General features: G+C 42.3%; 1 protein-coding gene across 3 annotated transcripts in view; it reads left to right on the top strand.

Moving 5' to 3' along the window:
• The window catches only part of mat2al (methionine adenosyltransferase II, alpha-like), a 37,199-nt gene that overhangs the window by 11,759 nt on the left and 7,674 nt on the right, over positions 1–17,766 (top strand). For 2 of the 3 annotated variants that reach the window (XM_029692066.1, XM_029692065.1), the window contains 3 exons: positions 8,779–8,906; positions 9,037–9,145; positions 17,579–17,691. In XM_029692066.1, coding sequence (XP_029547926.1) covers positions 8,880–8,906; positions 9,037–9,145; positions 17,579–17,691 — 249 coding nt within the window. In that variant the 5' untranslated portion in view covers positions 8,779–8,879. The remainder of the gene's footprint in view (positions 1–8,778; positions 8,907–9,036; positions 9,146–17,578; positions 17,692–17,766) is intronic. The other variant, XM_029692064.1, reaches the window with a different exon arrangement.

Here is a 17,766-nt window from a genome sequence, read left to right as displayed (position 1 = left end):
TTAGATGGTGAGTGAGAACAGCCACTGAGACAGCCCAGTCATTCTTTAAATGGTGAGTGAGAACAGCCACTGAGACAGCCCAGCCAGTCTATAGATGGTGAGTGAGAACAGCCACTGAGACAGCCCAGTCAGTCTTTAGATGGTGAGTGAGAACAGCCACTGAGACAGCCCAGTCATTCTTTAAATGGTGAGTGAGAACAGCCACTGAGACAGCCCAGTCAGTCTTTAGATGGTGAGTGAGAACAGCCACTGAGACAGCCCAGTCAGTCTTTAGATGGTGAGTGAGAACAGCCACTGAGACAGCCCAGTCAGTCTTTAGATGGTTAGTGAGAACAGCCACTGAGACAGCCCAGTCAGTCTTTAGATGGCGAGTGAGAACAGCCACTGAGACAGCCCAGTCATTCTTTAGATGGTGAGTGAGAACAGCCACTGAGACAGCCCAGTCAGTCTTTAGATGGTGAGTGAGAACAGCCACTGAGACAGCCCAGTCAGTCTTTAAATGGCGAGTGAGAACAGCCACTGAGACAGCCCAGTCAGTCTTTAGATGGTGAGCGAGAACAGCCACTGAGACAGCCCAGTCAGTCTTTAGATGGTGAGTGAGAAAAGCCACTGAGACAGCCCAGTCAGTCTTTAGATGGTTAGTGAGAACAGGCACTGAGACAGCCCAGTCAGTCTTTAGATGCTGAGTGAGAACAGCCACTGAGACAGCCCAGTCAGTCTTTAGATGGTGAGTGAGAACAGCCACTGAGACAGCCCAGTCAGTCTTTAGATGGTGAGTGAGAACAGCCACTGACACAGCCCAGTCAGTCTTTAGATGGTGAGTGAGAACAGCCACTGAGACAGCCCAGTCAGTCTTTAGATGGTGAGTGAGAACAGCCACTGAGACAGCCCAGCCAGTCTATAGATGGTGAGTGAGAACAGCCACTGAGACAGCCCAGTCAGTCTTTAGATGGTGAGTGAGAACAGCCACTGAGACAGCCCAGTCAGTCTTTAGATGGTGAGTGAGAACAGCCACTGAGACAGCCCAGTCATTCTTTAAATGGTGAGTGAGAACAGCCACTGAGACAGCCCAGCCAGTCTATAGATGGTGAGTGAGAACAGCCACTGAGACAGCCCAGTCAGTCTTTAGATGGTGAGTGAGAACAGCCACTGAGACAGCCCAGTCAGTCTTTAGATGGTGAGTGAGAACAGCCACTGAGACAGCCCAGTCAGTCTTTAGATGGTGAGTGAGAACAGCCACTGAGACAGCCCAGTCAGTCTTTAGATGGTGAGTGAGAACAGCCACTGAGACAGCCCAGTCAGTCTTTAGATGGTGAGTGAGAACAGCCACTGAGACAGCCCAGTCAGTCTTTAGATGGTGAGTGAGAACAGCCACTGAGACAGCCCAGTCAGTCTTTAGATGGTGAGTGAGAACAGCCACTGAGACAGCCCAGTCAGTCTTTAGATGGTGAGTGAGAACAGCCACTGAGACAGCCCAGCCAGTCTTTAGATGGTGAGTGAGAACAGCCACTGAGACAGCCCAGTCAGTCTTTAGATGGTGAGTGAGAACAGCCACTGAGACAGCCCAGTCAGTCTTTAGATGGTGAGTGAGAACACAGACACATAATGGAAATGAGGCAACAATACAGAATGTAATCTTATTATTTGATTTATTAATCTATTTAATCATTTCACAATGAAAACATGCAACTGATTTGAAGAGTTTCATATCTCCATTTGAATAATTCATCAGCATCTGGACTGGTGACTGAAGTAGTAACAAGTTTGCAGTCCTTTTTTACTTTAGCATTACCACAGTTATGTAACTTATTTGCTATATGAAACAGTATTATAAGGTATAACATTTGTTTTATTTATTATTGAGTATATACAGTTTAGGTGAAGCAATGACTTCAACAAGAGGACCTTGCAAACGGTTCGTTAACAGATTAATCATCTAATCATCTCTACATATCTAGATTATAGACCAGGATTCCCCAACTAGCAGCCCGCAGTGATTTTATTTGGTCCCCCAAATATTCTGAGCAAAAAATATACTGCTCAAAAAAATAAAGGGAACACTTAAACAACACATCCTAGATCTGAATGAAAGAAATAATCTTATTAAATACTTTTTTCTTTACATAGTTGAATGTGCTGACAACAAAATCACACAAAAATAATCAATGGAAATACAATTTATCAACCCATGGAGGTCTGGATTTGGAGTCACACTCAAAATTAAAGTGGAAAACCACACTACAGGCTGATCCAACTTTGATGTAATGTCCTTAAAACAAGTCAAAATGAGGCTCAGTAGTGTGTGTGGCCTCCACGTGCCTGTATGACCTCCCTACAACGCCTGGGCATGCTCCTGATGAGGTGGCGGATGGCCTCCTGAGGGATCTCCTCCCAGACCTGGACTAAAGCATCCGCCAACTCCTGGACAGTCTGTGGTGCAACGTGGCGTTGGTGGATGGAGCGAGACATGATGTCCCAGATGTGCTCAATTGGATTCAGGTCTGGGGAACGGGTGGGCCAGTCCATAGCATCAATGCCTTCCTCTTGCAGGAACTGCTGACACACTCCAGCCACATGAGGTCTAGCATTGTCTTGCATTAGGAGGAACCCAGGGCCAACCGCACCAGCATATGGTCTCACAAGGGGTCTGAGGATCTCATCTCGGTATCTAATGGCAGTCAGGCTACCTCTGGCGAGCACATGGTGGGCTGTGCGGCCCCCCAAAGAAATGCCACCCCACACCATGACTGACCCACCGCCAAACCGGTCATGCTGGAGGATGTTGCAGGCAGCAGAACGTTCTCCACGGCGTTTCCAGACTCTGTCACGTCTGTCACATGTGCTCAGTGTGAACCTGCTTTCATCTGTGAAGAGCACAGGGCGCCAGTGGCGAATTTGCCAATCTTGGTGTTCTCCGGCAAATGCCAAACGTCCTGCACGGTGTTGGGCTGTAAGCCCAACCCCCACCTGTGGACGTCGGGCCCTCATACCACCCTCATGGAGTCTGTTTCTGACCGTTTGAGCAGACACATGCACATTTGTGGCCTGCTGGAGGTCATTTTGCAGGGCTCTGGCAGTGCTCCTGCTGCTCCTCCTTGCACAAAGGCGGAGGTAGCGGTCCTGCTGCTGGGTTGTTGCCCTCCTACGGCCTCCTCCACGTCTCCTGATGTACTGGCCTGTCTCCTGGTAGCGCCTCCATGCTCTGGACACTACGCTGACAGACACAGCAAACCTTCTTGCCACAGCTCGTATTGATGTGCCATGCTTGATGAGCTGCACTACCTGAGCCACTTGTGTGGGTTGTAGACTCCGTCTCATGCTACCACTAGAGTGAAAGCACCGCCAGCATTCAAAAGTGACCAAAACATCAGCCAGGAAGCATAGGAACTGAGAAGTGGTCTGTGGTCACCACCTGCAGAACCACTCCTTTATTTGGGGTGTCTTGCAAATTGCCTATAATTTCCACCTGTTGTCTATTCCATTTGCACAACAGCATGTGAAATGTATTGTCAATCAGTGTTGCTTCCTAAGTGGACAGTTTGATTTCACAGAAGTGTGATTGACTTGGAGTTACATTGTGTTGTTTAAGTGTTCCCTTTATTTTTTTGAGCAGTGTACATTTGAAATATGACTTTCTTGCAGCTTCATATGTGTAGTTACGGGAATGAATATCTAGATAGGCACAATGAGACCATAACCACCTAGCATCAACAAAACATGTCATTCAAAGTGGCACATGAAACATTGACACTGCATGTTTAATTGTCATGCATAGAAACCAAATCTATTTATACTTTAGTCAATTTCCCTATCAATTGTAGCCATGTTGAACCTTCCTGAAGAGTGAAAAAGATAAACAACCGCATTTCAATATTTTTTAAATAGTTATAATAATACATTTGGTTCTGTCAAGAAAATCATTGACAATAATAATAGTGAAATTGATATAATCAGTAAACTCTTCAAGTATTGTGTGTGTGTGTTACACTGTATACCCTATTTTCAGTTACAGCATGTTCTCTGGCTTTATGACATCATTAGATCTCTGACACCACCACCATCAATACTCCTCCAGCTGTGTGTGTGTGTGTGTGTGTGTGTGTGTGTGTGTGTGTGTGTGTGTGTGTGTGTGTGTGTGTGTGTGTGTGTGTGTGTGTGTGTGTGTGTGTGTGTGTGATGCTGTTATCCATCTCGTCTCTGGCATCTCTTTCTAAGTTCCGGTAAGGAAACAAAGAATCACATGAGGTTATTGAGATGTCATTTAATATCAAACATGATTTCCGTTATGTAAGCATCGTGTTACTTACCATGCAGACTATGACGTTTTACCTCTCCATTACTTAACACATAATCCATTCTCACTGACTCCAATCCCATGGAGAAAAGAATCCCAGAAGCAGCTGAGGTTTCTGGTTGCCACTACCCCGTCCTTGACTGTTTTGATGCAAAGCAACTTCATGGTGCCAGGCACTTGCTTCAGACTACGGTGACTTTGGTTTCTTTCAATGACCTCACTGGGTGTTGTGTAGCACTCTCGTGGGTCCGGTAAGCCCCCTGAGCCTCTTGCTGGTACCTGCAAGTGTAGTTCTTGGCAAAGTCCAGGATACCCAATACTGTGTGTTCTGGGAGGTTGGCTTTCACTTATGCTAATTGGTTGTTCAGCCAGTCCTTGATAAACAGATGTTCTGAAAAATCTTGAGCCTCTTGTTTCAGTTAATCAATAAGCATCTTCATAGATCCACACTTTCACACTAAAGATCGCTTTTTTTATGGTGTACTCTTGTTTCCATTTGTTACTTTTTGTCTGACAATCTTCTATCTTTTCCACTCTACATCAGTGTCCTTCTTTTCTAGGAGGGGGGCAATAAATGGCTATGCTGTATGGACACCACAATCCTTGCACTGATACACTTAGGATAGTGAGAATCATTCCCTGTAGTTCTCACACATAATGACACTGCTGCATGCATACACTCCTTTTATGGTTGGTGAATGTCTGCTCACCAGGTGGCCATTCGCTGTCTGTAATTTCAGTTTGGATATTTTCACAGTATTCATAGAGGCAACCCACAAGTGTTGCACTTCTCTGTGGCTTAATGGTTCTTGGTCCTAATCTGTGAAATATAGCAGCTCCTATTGAGATACCATGGTTGGATTTGAGACATTTTTAGTGCAGCCGAGCAGCTCACCTTTTTCTTATCTGGCACTTTGAAACTGCCTCATATCATTTTTCCACTGCTGAGACTACATAGATTATCTCAATGTCGATCTCTTGTTTTTTTTTGTTGTGGTTTTTTTAAGCTTACCTTAAGTTTTCTACTGACCCCAAATCATTTTGCAAACTGTCTCTGTAGTTTGTATTTCAAAATCATATTCAGTGAACAAGCCAAAGCCTTTCTAGTTGGAGATTGTCTGGACTTTGATAGGCCATTGGCTACTGCTTCAACAACTGCCACTTCCAACTTCCCCTCTGTTGTGGTTCCGATGTTTTTCTGACTGAAAATAGCTGCTTTGTCAATAAGGGTCCATGGTAGTAGTGACATACTGTGCTGCCTGTTTTGGCATACAGGCTTTAGCCCTTTTGAAGGCTCATCCTTCTGGGAGATGGACCCCGTACATATTGCTCTGCTGTCTGCAAGGCTCTTTTACAATGTTCAAGTTGCTTTCTCTGTTCTTCTCATTTATTCTCTAGTTCCTTGAGACGAATCCTCTCTGCCTCCAATTTCTCTTGTGCTTTCACCTGCTTTGCCTGTTCTTTGTTCTGACCATATTTTTCCTGTCTTTTTTATTTCTCTTTCATGCTCCTCTTTTGACCTAGCTGCTCTCTGTTCACATTTTTTTTAAAGCCATCTTTGCATTCTTCTTTTTCTGCTATTCTGTTAAGTGTTTTCTTAACACATTTCAGGTTTCTATGGGCTTCCTCTTCACTTTGCTCTCATCTTCCGCATTCTCAGGGAAAGGCTTTTCTGCCTTCTCCCTTTCTTTGCATGAATGTTCCTCTTTTTTTAGGATACTATCAACAAGAGACATCTCATGTCTGTTTTGTCCTTTGTTTAATATTTCCACATTTTTTCAGGTCTTTAATCTTCATGCTGGTTCTCCAACTTGGCTTTGTAGTTCCACTATTTATTTTCGGAGAGGATGGGACTCGTTCATCTACCTTATTGCATCTTATGTGTAGCATGTATGCCATTTTTTAGGGGGCCATTCTGCAACTTTTTGAACTTTGCACCTGTAAAATAAAAATAAAAAATGATTGTAAATACCACACACAATTACATCAAATGCAATAAAAAGTGTATTTTAGAGCTGTTTAACTGTATTCTGTCAGGCTTTTTAAAATAATATTGTCATATAGATTCATCATAAAGGACAACGAGTAGACCTATAGGGAAAACTGCAGATTTTAGAAAATGTTCAATTTCTTTTTTCAGGTTTTCACTCTCACACTTTTTTTTATATAAAAACGTGAAAATTGGTTGTTCTATATCCACAATAATTCTTAATCCACATCAGTAAAACATTTATAAAAATTGGCGTAGTTCTCTTTTTATTCAACTGTGCACCTCAGCAAAAAATGCTGTAGTTACCCTTTAATTCAACTTCCCACCTCGCAATTAACCATTGTGTTTGGCTAGGTTGTTTCTGTAGGCTACTAGACGTGATGGGAGAGTTTGCAAAACAAACAAACGCCCACCCGATTGATATAAACCATCATATCATTCTGCCAGGTATGCTTTCTTTGCAGTCAACCTTTAATTGGGGAAGTTTTGGGGGAAAGCCTTTAGAAATTAATGTTATGTTTGTGCATGGCACTCATGTTGTGCAAGATGGTGGCTCTACGTAACACACTCACTGTGTTTTTCAAGCCAGTCATGAACAGTTACCACACATTAATTATGTTTGTAAATTTCCCAATAATAATAATAATAAGCCAAATTAAAAGCTAAAACCTCTTACAAAAATGTGGGTACTTGAAATAGTTCAATTGCCTTTTTCCAGTCTCAGCAAGCGCCTTCTTCTTTGATGGGGTTTAATGGCAGTTGGCATCAAATATTAATGGTGCATTACCGCCACCAGCTGGACGGGGTATTGAACGAGAAAATAAAAATCCATTGTCGGAGAGAGGGAAAACGTCATCATACAAAAATAGACATGTTAGCAAACAAAACCCATCACACTTATTCAGTGAGTCCATTCCAAAATACATCCCTACACAGGCCAAGGGGTCTGTGAGGGCGGAACATTCAGCGACAGGATTTATTGCAAGGCCTCTGCTGTGAAATCACGAAGTCCCAAGAAACGTTCAGCTGCATTCACAATTATTCTCATTTCTCTGCTTGTGCTGTACAGTTTGACCATTGCAATAAATAATACAAGATCCACCTTGTTAACATGCAACATTTCACAATCTCTCAGTTGATGAAAAACCTTCACTGGTCGTGGTGGCTCTACCAGTGGCGGTCGGTGCCTTTTTAAGATGAGGAAGGACTTATTTTTAGTTTTAGCATGGCCTTATTTCTATTACAGCATATTGGATGACTGTCATTCATATTCCATTCACCCAGCTCAATGTAACGTCGATATGTTTAGGGTACTACATGATACTCAAATTTGGAGCCTTGGAGCCTTCTTGCCGTGGGCACAAAACAATGGAGAAAATCATACCTGCTTGCTGTAGTTGTGTAGTACCTCATCTGTTCTTCTTTTTGTTTTGTCAACTTTTGTGCATTTTCTCTGTGAAGTGGGCTACTGGACTTTTGTTACTTTTTCCACCTTGACTTAGTATTAGCACGCAAGAAGTCTGACATCTGGAATATATCTATTTTAGATTTTTCTCGCAGCATAGTTACAAAATATGGATTTTTCTCATTCTCCCTCCCCTTGCTTTGGTAGCTAACTCAGCCTGCACTCTTTTTAAAAAAGTTTTCCCATCGGATGGGCCCAGCCATCAATCTGTAAGTCTCTGCTATCTCTTTGCTTTTGATCTGCGGTCATGATTTAGTTGTGTTCTAGCTGGTCTCCAGTTGGGCTCTGGCTTGCTGACCATAACCATGGTGGTTGGCTAGGCTAATAGCTAGTTGTCTAAATAGCTAACGGTAGCTGGCTGGATAGCTTGCTGGCTAAGATAACTGCATATAGCTATCCTTCTTTGATAACTGGTTATGTATTTCCAAAACTTTGGTTTACTTTAATGCAGCTTTAAGCTAGCCGTTGATATTAACTGGCTGACTTATGCAGTGGTAACGTAACATTAGCAGGCTGGTAGTTAGTCCTACTAATGTTAGTAGGACTAACGTTAGCAGGCTAGTTGCTAGCAACCTTGCAAGTTGATTTGTAAATAAATTCATAAAGTCTTTGCTTGTAAGTTGGCAGAAAATGTAATTGAAACCAGTAGTCATGAGTGCAGACAATTTGGTTTAATTTGAAGTTATACATTTTTAAGTTATTTCTGTTTACATTATAGGGAATAGGCTGTCTTGCCAGGTTCTCCATATTACATCACACCCCGGCAAAACATTTTATGACATGACTTCGGCATTCTCATTGGTTTGATGTAGCTAATAACTTAATGTCGAAAAGTGAGGTATAACTAGCTAGCTAACTAATGATTTGCCTAAACACTTAGTTATATTTTTGGGGTGAATACGTTGCTGTACCAATAACATGCTGTCAATATGCTGGTGTAACTGTTCAGAAGCATGTTAGCTAGCACAACAGCTAAGGTAGCAACAATATGAGCTGACTTGACATCAAAGCAAAACTTCACTTTTGCAGATGGATACCCTTTCACTACCCGTGGTGTGGGAAAAGGATATAGCAACACCCTGGAAAGATGTTTGTGGTGCACTCACTCATAACATGTTTTTGAGTGATTAATGAGTATCATCTTGAAGCTTGATAAGGTAAGCAAATGCATGTATTATTCTCATAAATGTAGTCTATACATTCATTTGTGTAACAATTGGATCTTTCATTGCTTTAAACTAGTAGCTAGCTCATCCTGATTATGTGTTGTTCATTCTTTCTTTCTAGAAGCAATCAGTTACAAGGCAAAAAGACAGATTGAGGCCTTCAATCAAACTGAGGACAGAGAAATATGTGTTCACTGGGTCAAGGCTTCTTGCATGCATGGCTTTTAGATGTAAGTTGACTTTAATTTATTTTGGAAAAATATGAATTGCCATATTATTTCTTCTGCCCAAGCCTCATACACCTTAGTCAGGAAGAAGAGAATACTAGTAGAAAACTGGCTCTTAATGATTAAGTCTAGTTTGAAGATCATAATTAGTTGCTTAGTTTGAATCAATTCTGTTTATGTTTGGCTGTAGAAAGATATTGTATGTGGCTCTCTAAGACAGGGTGCACCAATGTTTAGGGACCTTCCCTGATTTGAGGGAACAATACATTTAAAAAAACAATTATTTGAGTTTTGGTTATACCGATTTTAAAACAAAGCATAAATCTGCTATGCTTTAGGCTAAAAACAAGTGGTTAATTGCCTGATGAAGATTGACACTGCGCATGGGAATATCTTTGGTTTGTCTCTGACATTCAGAAGCTGAGGTAAGACCTTCTGAAGTCGAGGAGTCAAATAAATTGTACTTATACAATGTGTGAAGAAGGCAGACGTTTTACGTGTCCCTAACCGATTGTGTTTTTTGTTCGTTTATTTGCGTTGTTTGTAACTTATTTTGTACATAATGCTACCGCTACCATCTCTTATGACCGAAAATAACTTCTGGACATCAGGACTGCGATTACTCTCACCACGGACTGGCAGAATCCTTTTTTAGAATTCCCTTTAACGAGTCTGACGAGGCCGACGCGAATGATATACTGCTTTCTCGGGAACAGGCCCAGATCCCTGTGATTTGCGTGAAGAGGAGGCAGAGAAAGGGGCCAGAGGGCGGGCTGCCTTCTGAGAATTCATAGGCGATCGAATAAACCCCCACTTCTTTCCATTCTGCTAGCAAACATGCAATCTTTGGAAAATAAAATCAATGACCTACGCGGAAAGATTAAACTACCAATGGGACATTCAAAACTGTAATATCTTATGCTTCATGGAGTTGTGGCTGAACGACGACACTATCAACATACAGCTGGCTGGTTAAAAGCTGTAGATAGAACAGCGGCGTCTGGTAAGACAAGGGGTGGCGGACTATGTATTTTTGTAAATAACAGTTGGTGCACGATATCTAAGGAAGTCTCGAGCTATTGCTCTCCCTAGGTAGAGTATCTCATGCTAAGCTGTAGACCACACTATCTACCTAGAGTTTTCATCTGTATTTTTCGTAGCTGTTTACATACCACTAAGACAGCGTTGAATGAGCTGTATTCTGCCATAAGCAAACAAGAAAACGCTCACCCAGAGGCGGCGCTCCTAGTAGCTGGGGACTTTAATGCAGGGAAACTAAAATCCGTTTTACCAAATTTCTATCAGCATGTTAAATGTGCAACCAGAGGGGAAAAAACTGGACCAATTTTACTCCACACACAGAGACGCATACAAAGCTCTCTCTCTTGCCCTCCATTTGGCAAATCTGACCATAATTCTTTCCTCCTGATTCCGACTTACAAGCAAAAATTAAAGCAGGAAGCACCAGTGACTAGATCAATAAAAAAGTGATCAGATGAAGCATATCATCAGCTACAGGACTGTTTTGCTAGCACAGACTGGAATATGTTCCGGGATTCTTCCGATGGCATTGAGGAGTGCAAAACATCAGTCATTGGCTTCATCAATAAGTGCATCAATGACGTCGTCCCCACAGTGACCGTACGTACATACCCCAACCAGAAGCCATGGATTACAGGCAACATTCGCACTGAGCTAAAGGCTAGAGCTGCCGCTTTCATGGAGCAGGACTCTAACCCGGAAGCTTATAAGAAATCCCGCTATGCCCTCCGACGAACCATCAAACAGGCAAAGCATCAATACAGGACTAAGATCGAATCGTACCACACTGGCTCTGATTCTCGTCGGATGTGGCAGGGTTTGCAAACCATTAGACTACAAAGGGAACCACAGCCAAGAGCTGTCCAGTGACATAGCCTACCAGATGAGCTAAACTACTTCTATGCTCGCTTCAAGGAAAACAACACTGAAACATGCATGAGAGCACCAGCTGTTCCGGACGACTGTGTGATCACACTCTCCGCAGCCGATATAAGAACTTTAAACAGGTCAACATTCACAAGGCAGCAGGGCCAGACGGATTACCAGGAACGTGTACTGCGAGCATGCGCTGACCAACTGGCAAGTGTCTTCACTGACATTTTCAACCTCTCCCTGTCTGAGTCTGTAATACTAACATGTTTTAAGCAGACCACCATAGTGCCTCTCCACTAACATCAAGGCGGTAACCCGATCCTGTAGGTTCATGCTCTACAACATTCGCAGAGTACGACCCTGCCTCACACAGGAAGCGGCGCAGGTCCTAATCCAGGCACTTGTCATCTCCCGTCTGGATTACTGCAACTCGCTGTTGGCTGGGCTCCCTGCCTGTGCCATCAAACCCCTACAACTCATCCAGAACGCCGCAGCCCGTCTGGTGTTCAACCTTCCCAAGTTCTCTCACGTCACCCCGCTCCTCCGCTCTCTCCACTGGCTTCCAGTTGAAGCTCGCATCCGCTACAAGACCATGGTGCTTGCCTACGGAGCTGTGAGGGGAACGGCACCTCCGTACCTTCAGGCTCTGATCAGGCCCTACACCCAAACAAGGGCACTGCGTTCATCCACCTCTGGCCTGCTCGCCTCCCTACCTCTGAGGAAGCACAGTTCCCGCTCAGCCCAGTCAAAACTGTTCGCTGCTCTGGCACCCCAATGGTGGAACAAGCTCCCTCACGATGCCAGGACAGCGGAGTCAATCACCACCTTCCGGAGACACCTGAAACCCCACCTCTTTAAGGAATACCTGGGATAGGATAAAGTAATCCTTCTAACCCCCCCCCCCCTTTAAAAGATTTAGATGCACTATTGTAAAGTGGTTGTTCTACTGGATATTATAGGTGAATGCACCAATTTGTAAGTCGCTCTGGATAAGAGCGTCTGCTAAATGACTTAAATGTAAATGTAAAATGTGCCTGTGCCCAAAAACACTAAAGGAACCTGCCTAAATGACTACCGACCCGTAGCACTCACGTCTGTAGCCAGGAAGTGCTTTGAAAGGCTGGCTCATGGCTCACATCAACACCATTATCCGAGAAGCCCTAGACCCTCTCCAATTTGCATACCGTCCCAACAGATCCACAGATGATGCGATCTCTATTGCACTCCACACTGCCCTTTCCCACCTGGACAAAAGGAACACCAATGTGAGAATGCTATTCCTTGACTACAGCTCAGTGTTCAACACCATAGTGCCCTCAAAGCTCATCAATAAGCTAAGGACCCTGGGACTAAACACCTCCCTCTGCAACTGGATCCTGGACTTCCTGACATGCCGCCCCCAGGTTGTAAGGGTAGGTAACAACACATCCACCACGCTGATCCTCAACACAGGGGCCCCTCAGGGGTGCGTGCTCAGTCCCCTTCTGTACTCTCTGTTCACTCATGACTGCACGGCCAGGCACGACTCCAACACCATCATTAAATTTGCAGATGACAACAGTGGTAGGCCTGATCACCGACAATGACGAGACAGCCTGTAGGGAGGAGGTCAGAGACCTGGCCGTATGGTGCCAGGACAACCTCCTCTCCCTCAATGTGATCAAGACAAAGGAGATGATTGTGGACTACAGGAAAAAGAGGACCGAGCACGGCCCCATTCTCATCGATGGGGCTGCAGTGGAGCAGGTTGAGAGCTTCAAGTTCCTTGGTTTCCACATCACCAACAAACTAACATGGTCCAAGCACACCATGACAGTCGTGAAGAGGGCACGACACAACCTATTCCCCCTCAGGAGGCTGAAAAGATTTGTCATGGGTTCTCAGATCCTCAAAAGGTTCTACAGCTGCACCATCGAGAGCATCCTGACTGAATGCATCACTGTCTGGTATAGCAACTGCTCGGCCTTTGACCGCAAGGCACTACAGAGGGTAGTGCGATCGGCCCAGTACATCACTGGGGCCAAGCTTCCTGCCATCCAGGACCTCTATACCATGCGGTGTCAGAGGAAGGCCCTAAATATTGTCAAAGACTCCAGCCACCCTAGTCATAGACTGTTCACTCTGCTACCACACGGCAAGTGGTACACAAACCTCAATCCTATAGAAAATGTGTGGGCAGAACTGAAAAAGCGTGTGCGAGCAAGGAGGCCTACAAACCTGACTCAGTTACACCAGCTCTGTCAGGAGGAATGAGCCAAAATTCACCCAACTTATTGTGGGAAGCTTGTGGAAGGCTACCCGAAACGTTTGACCCAAGTTAAACAATTTAAAGGCAATGCTACGAAACACTAATTGAGTGTATGTAAACTTCTGACCCACTGGGAATGTGATGAAAGAAATTAAAGCTGAAATAAATATCTTCTATCTAGTATTATTCTGACATTTCACATTCTTCAAATAAAGTGGTGATCCTAACTGACCTAAGACAGGGAATTTTTACTAGGATTAAATGTCAGGAATTGTGAAACACCTTAGCCAAATACATTTAAACTCAGTTTATGTAAACTTCCGACTTCAACTGTATAATGCCAGTTTCAGTGGGAAGCATAGCAACACCAAGGCAACTTTGTAATACAGATGACCCCGTTTTTCCAAAGCCAAACCCGACCATTAGCCACTGAGTACCTTTTTTAAGATGCCAAAATAGAAAATGTTTTCAGTAACCATAATGTTGTTTTTGTTTTGTTTTCTGATTGTTTCAGTGCATGTATTCAAAAATCGTTGGACGACGGACTTCCACAGGGCCGCCATCTACAAAGTTCACTCAAAATGCAATAGTTCTGAACCAAGTTAGATTTTTAATTCACATTCACATCTCTTTTAAACTTCAATTGGTTAATAGCTAATTGCTCAGTTATCACTTGGCTCATGTAAATTCTTTAGTTTCCCCTCTAAACATCCTAAGGTCAACATCCTCATAGTGTTCACATTTTTCTCATGTAAATGTTGTTGCTACATAAAAAGATTAAATAAACAATTTGGGAAATATTCAGTCTTTACTTTTTCTTCATTAGCATGCTGATGATTTTAAGTTGTATTGGATTTATTTTGATCTGTTAAGACATTGATTGTTTACTACATTTTGTATGTTTAGTTTAGTTTTCTGTGAGAAGCAAGATAATTCCAAGTTGTATGTGATTTGGTTTATGTAGATATGGCATTTCAATGTTAATGCACAAAGTAACTAAAATTAGTAACATTAGCATATTCATAAGGAGTTAACAGCAAATTTGCACAATTTACCAGAATTGTTTGCCAGAAGTTCATAGAAGTTCATACAAAACTCCTTTGTATGTGAAAATATGAGCTTCCTGCAAAATTGCGTCAAATTGGCCAACTGTTTGTTTCTACAGGTTTTTACTATGACGTGTAACTGTATACAGTGTCTTCAGAAAGTACTCGCACCCCTTGACTTTGTCCACATTTTGTTGTTAGAACCTGAATTTAAATTGAAAAACAAGTGTCACTGGCCTACACATAATACCCCATAATGACAAAGTGGAATTATGCTTTAATTTTACAAATTCATAAAAAATGAAAAGCTGAAATGTCTTGAGTCAATAAATATTCAACCCCTTTGTTATGGCAAGCCTAAATAAGTTCAGGAGTAAAGCTTTGCTTAATATGTCACAGAATAAGTTGCATGGACTCACTGTGTGTGCAATAATAGGGTTTAACATGATTTTTCAGTGACTACCTCATCTCTTTATCCCACTCATACAATTCTGTAAGGTCCCTCAGTCGAGCAGTGCATTTCAAACACAGATTCAACCACAAAGACCAGGGAGGTTTTTCAATGCCTTGCAAAGTAGGGCACCTATTGGTAGATGGGTGACAATACAAAAAGCAGACATTAAATATCCATTTGAGCATGGTGAAGTTATTAATTACACTTTGGATGGTGTATCAATACACCTACTCACTACAAAGATACAGGCGTACTTCCTAACTCAGTTGCCGGAGAGAAAGGAAACCGCTCAGGGATTTCACCATGAGACCAATGGTGACTTTAACACAGTTAGATTTTAATGGCTGTGACAGGAAAAAACTGATGTCATTTTAAAAACATAACAATACATTCACAGATTCCACAAAACACTGTGTGCCCCCAGGCCCCTACTCCACCACTACCACATATCTACAGTACTAAATCCATGTTATTGTGTGTGTGTAAATGCATGCGTATGTGTCTATATTTGTGTTGCTTCATAGTCCACGCTGTTCTATAAGCAGTGGTGTAAAAATACTTTAAAGTACTACTTAAGTTGTTTTTTGGGGTATCTAGACTTTACTATTTGTTTGACTACTTTTACTTTTACTTCACTACATTCCTTAAGAAAATATTGTACTTTTTACTCCATACAGTTTCCTTGACACCCTAAAGTACTCGTTACATTTTGAATGCTTAGCAGGACAGGAAAATAGTCCAATTCACGCACTTATCAAGAGAACATCCCTGGTCATCCCTACTGCCTCTGATCTGGCAGACTCACTAAACACACGTGCTTTGTTTGTAAATGTCTGAATGTTGGTGTGCCCGTGGCTGTCCGTAAATTTAAAAAACAACTGGTTTGCTTAATATAAGGAATTTGAAATGATTCATACTTTTGATACTTAAGTATATTTGAAACCAAATACTTTTAGACTTTTACTCAAGTATAATTTTACTTTACTTTTACTTGAGTCATTTTCTATTAAGGTATCTTTACTTTTACTCAAGTTTGACAGTTGGGTACTTTTTCCACCACTGTCCATAAGGTATATTTTTTTTAATCTAATTTTACTGCTTGCATCAGTTACTTGGATGTGAAATGGAGTTCCATGTAGTCATGGCTCTATGCAGTACTGTGCACCTCCCATAGTCTGTTTTGGATTTGGTGACTGAAGAGACCTCGTGGCATGTCTTGTGAGGTATGCATGGGTGTCCGAGCTGTGCGCCAGCAGTTCAAACAGACAGCTCCGTGTATTCAACATGTAAATACCTTTCATTAAAACAAGTAGTGATGAAGTCAAATTCTCCTACACTTTGAGCCAGGAGAGATTGACATGCATATTATTAACATTAGCTCTTTGTGTACATCCAAGGGCCAGCTGTGCTGCCCTGTTCTGAGCCAATTGCAACTTTCCTAAGTCCTTTTTTGTGGCACCTGACCACACGACTGAACAGTAGTTTACTGAAAGCCAGTGCCATGTCATTAGTAAAGATTGAAAAAAGTAATGTGCCTAGACAGATATGTGCCTAGACAGATATATATATGAGAGATGTGCCTAGACAGATATATATATGAGAGAGGGAGAGAGATCTCTACTTGGATGTGTAGTGTCATCGTTTGTTGCTGGCGTGGCATGCCTAAGTTTGCTAATCTTGCCAATGAAAACAAATAATTAAAGTAGTTAGCAATATCAGTTGGTTTTGTGATGAATGAGCCATCTGATTCAATGAATGGAGCTGAGTTTGCCTTTTTACTATCATTCTTTGTCATTTTATCTTTGTTTCATGTGCCTTTTACTGAGTAGAGGCTTCCGTCTGGCTACTCTACCATAAAAGCCTGATTGGTGGAGTGCTGCAGAGATGGTTGTCCTTTTGGAAGGTTCTCCCATCTCCACAGAGGAATTCTCTGTCAGAGTGACCATCGGGTTCTTGTTCACCTCCCTGACCAAGGCCCTTCTCCGATTGCTCAGTTTGGCCGGGCGGCCAGCTCTAGGAAGAGTCTTGGCGGTTCCAAACTTCTTCCATTTAAGAATGATGGATACCACTGTGCTCTTGGGGACCTTCAATGCCTCAGACATGTTTTGGTACCCTTCCCCAGATCTGTGCCTCTGCACAATCTGTTTTCGGAGCTCTATGGACAATTACTTTGACCTCATGGCTTGGTTTTTGCTCTGACATGTACTGTCATCTGGAAGATTTTATATAGACAGGTGTGTGCCTTTCCAAATCATGCCCAATCAATTGAATTTACCAAAGGTGGACTCCAATTAAGTTGTAGAAACATCTCAAGGATGATCAATGGAAACAGGATGCACCTGAGCTTAATTTTGAGTCTCATAGAAAAGGGTCTGAATACTTATGTAAATAAGGTATTTCTGTTTTATTGTTTTGAAATTCGCTAAAATATTATTTACATTTTTTTGCTTTGTCATTATGGGGTATTGTGTGTAGCTTGCTGAGGATTTTTTACTTAATTTAATCTATTTTAGAATAAGGCTGTAACTTAAAGTTTGAAAAAGTCAAGGTGACTCAATACTTTCCGAAGATACTAAATGAGATATTTCTGTTTTTAATTTTCAATGCATTTGCAAAAATGTCTAAACATGTTATCACTTTGTATTGTGTGTAACTGTGTGAGAGGTAGAATAAAAAAAAACATTTAGTCAATTTCAGGCTGTAACACAACAATGTGGAATAAGACAAGGGGTATGAATACTTTCTGAAGGCCCTGTAACTATCTGTTTCTACAGGGTTCGACTATAAGACGTGTAACGTGCTGGTGGCCCTAGAGCCCCAGGCAGAGGAGATATCAGTATGTGTGTTTGAAGGCAAGGATCAGGATGACATCGGAGCCGGAGATCAGGTACACGGAAATTACAGTTCCACCAATTCAGCGCCTTTTGAGAAATGTAACTTTGTAAAATAAAATGTTTGATTT

Source organism: Salmo trutta, chromosome 15 (assembly GCF_901001165.1).
Source record: "Salmo trutta chromosome 15, fSalTru1.1, whole genome shotgun sequence".
Taxonomy (NCBI): Eukaryota; Metazoa; Chordata; class Actinopteri; order Salmoniformes; family Salmonidae; genus Salmo; species Salmo trutta.
This window is presented reverse-complemented; position numbering and strand designations above follow the sequence as displayed.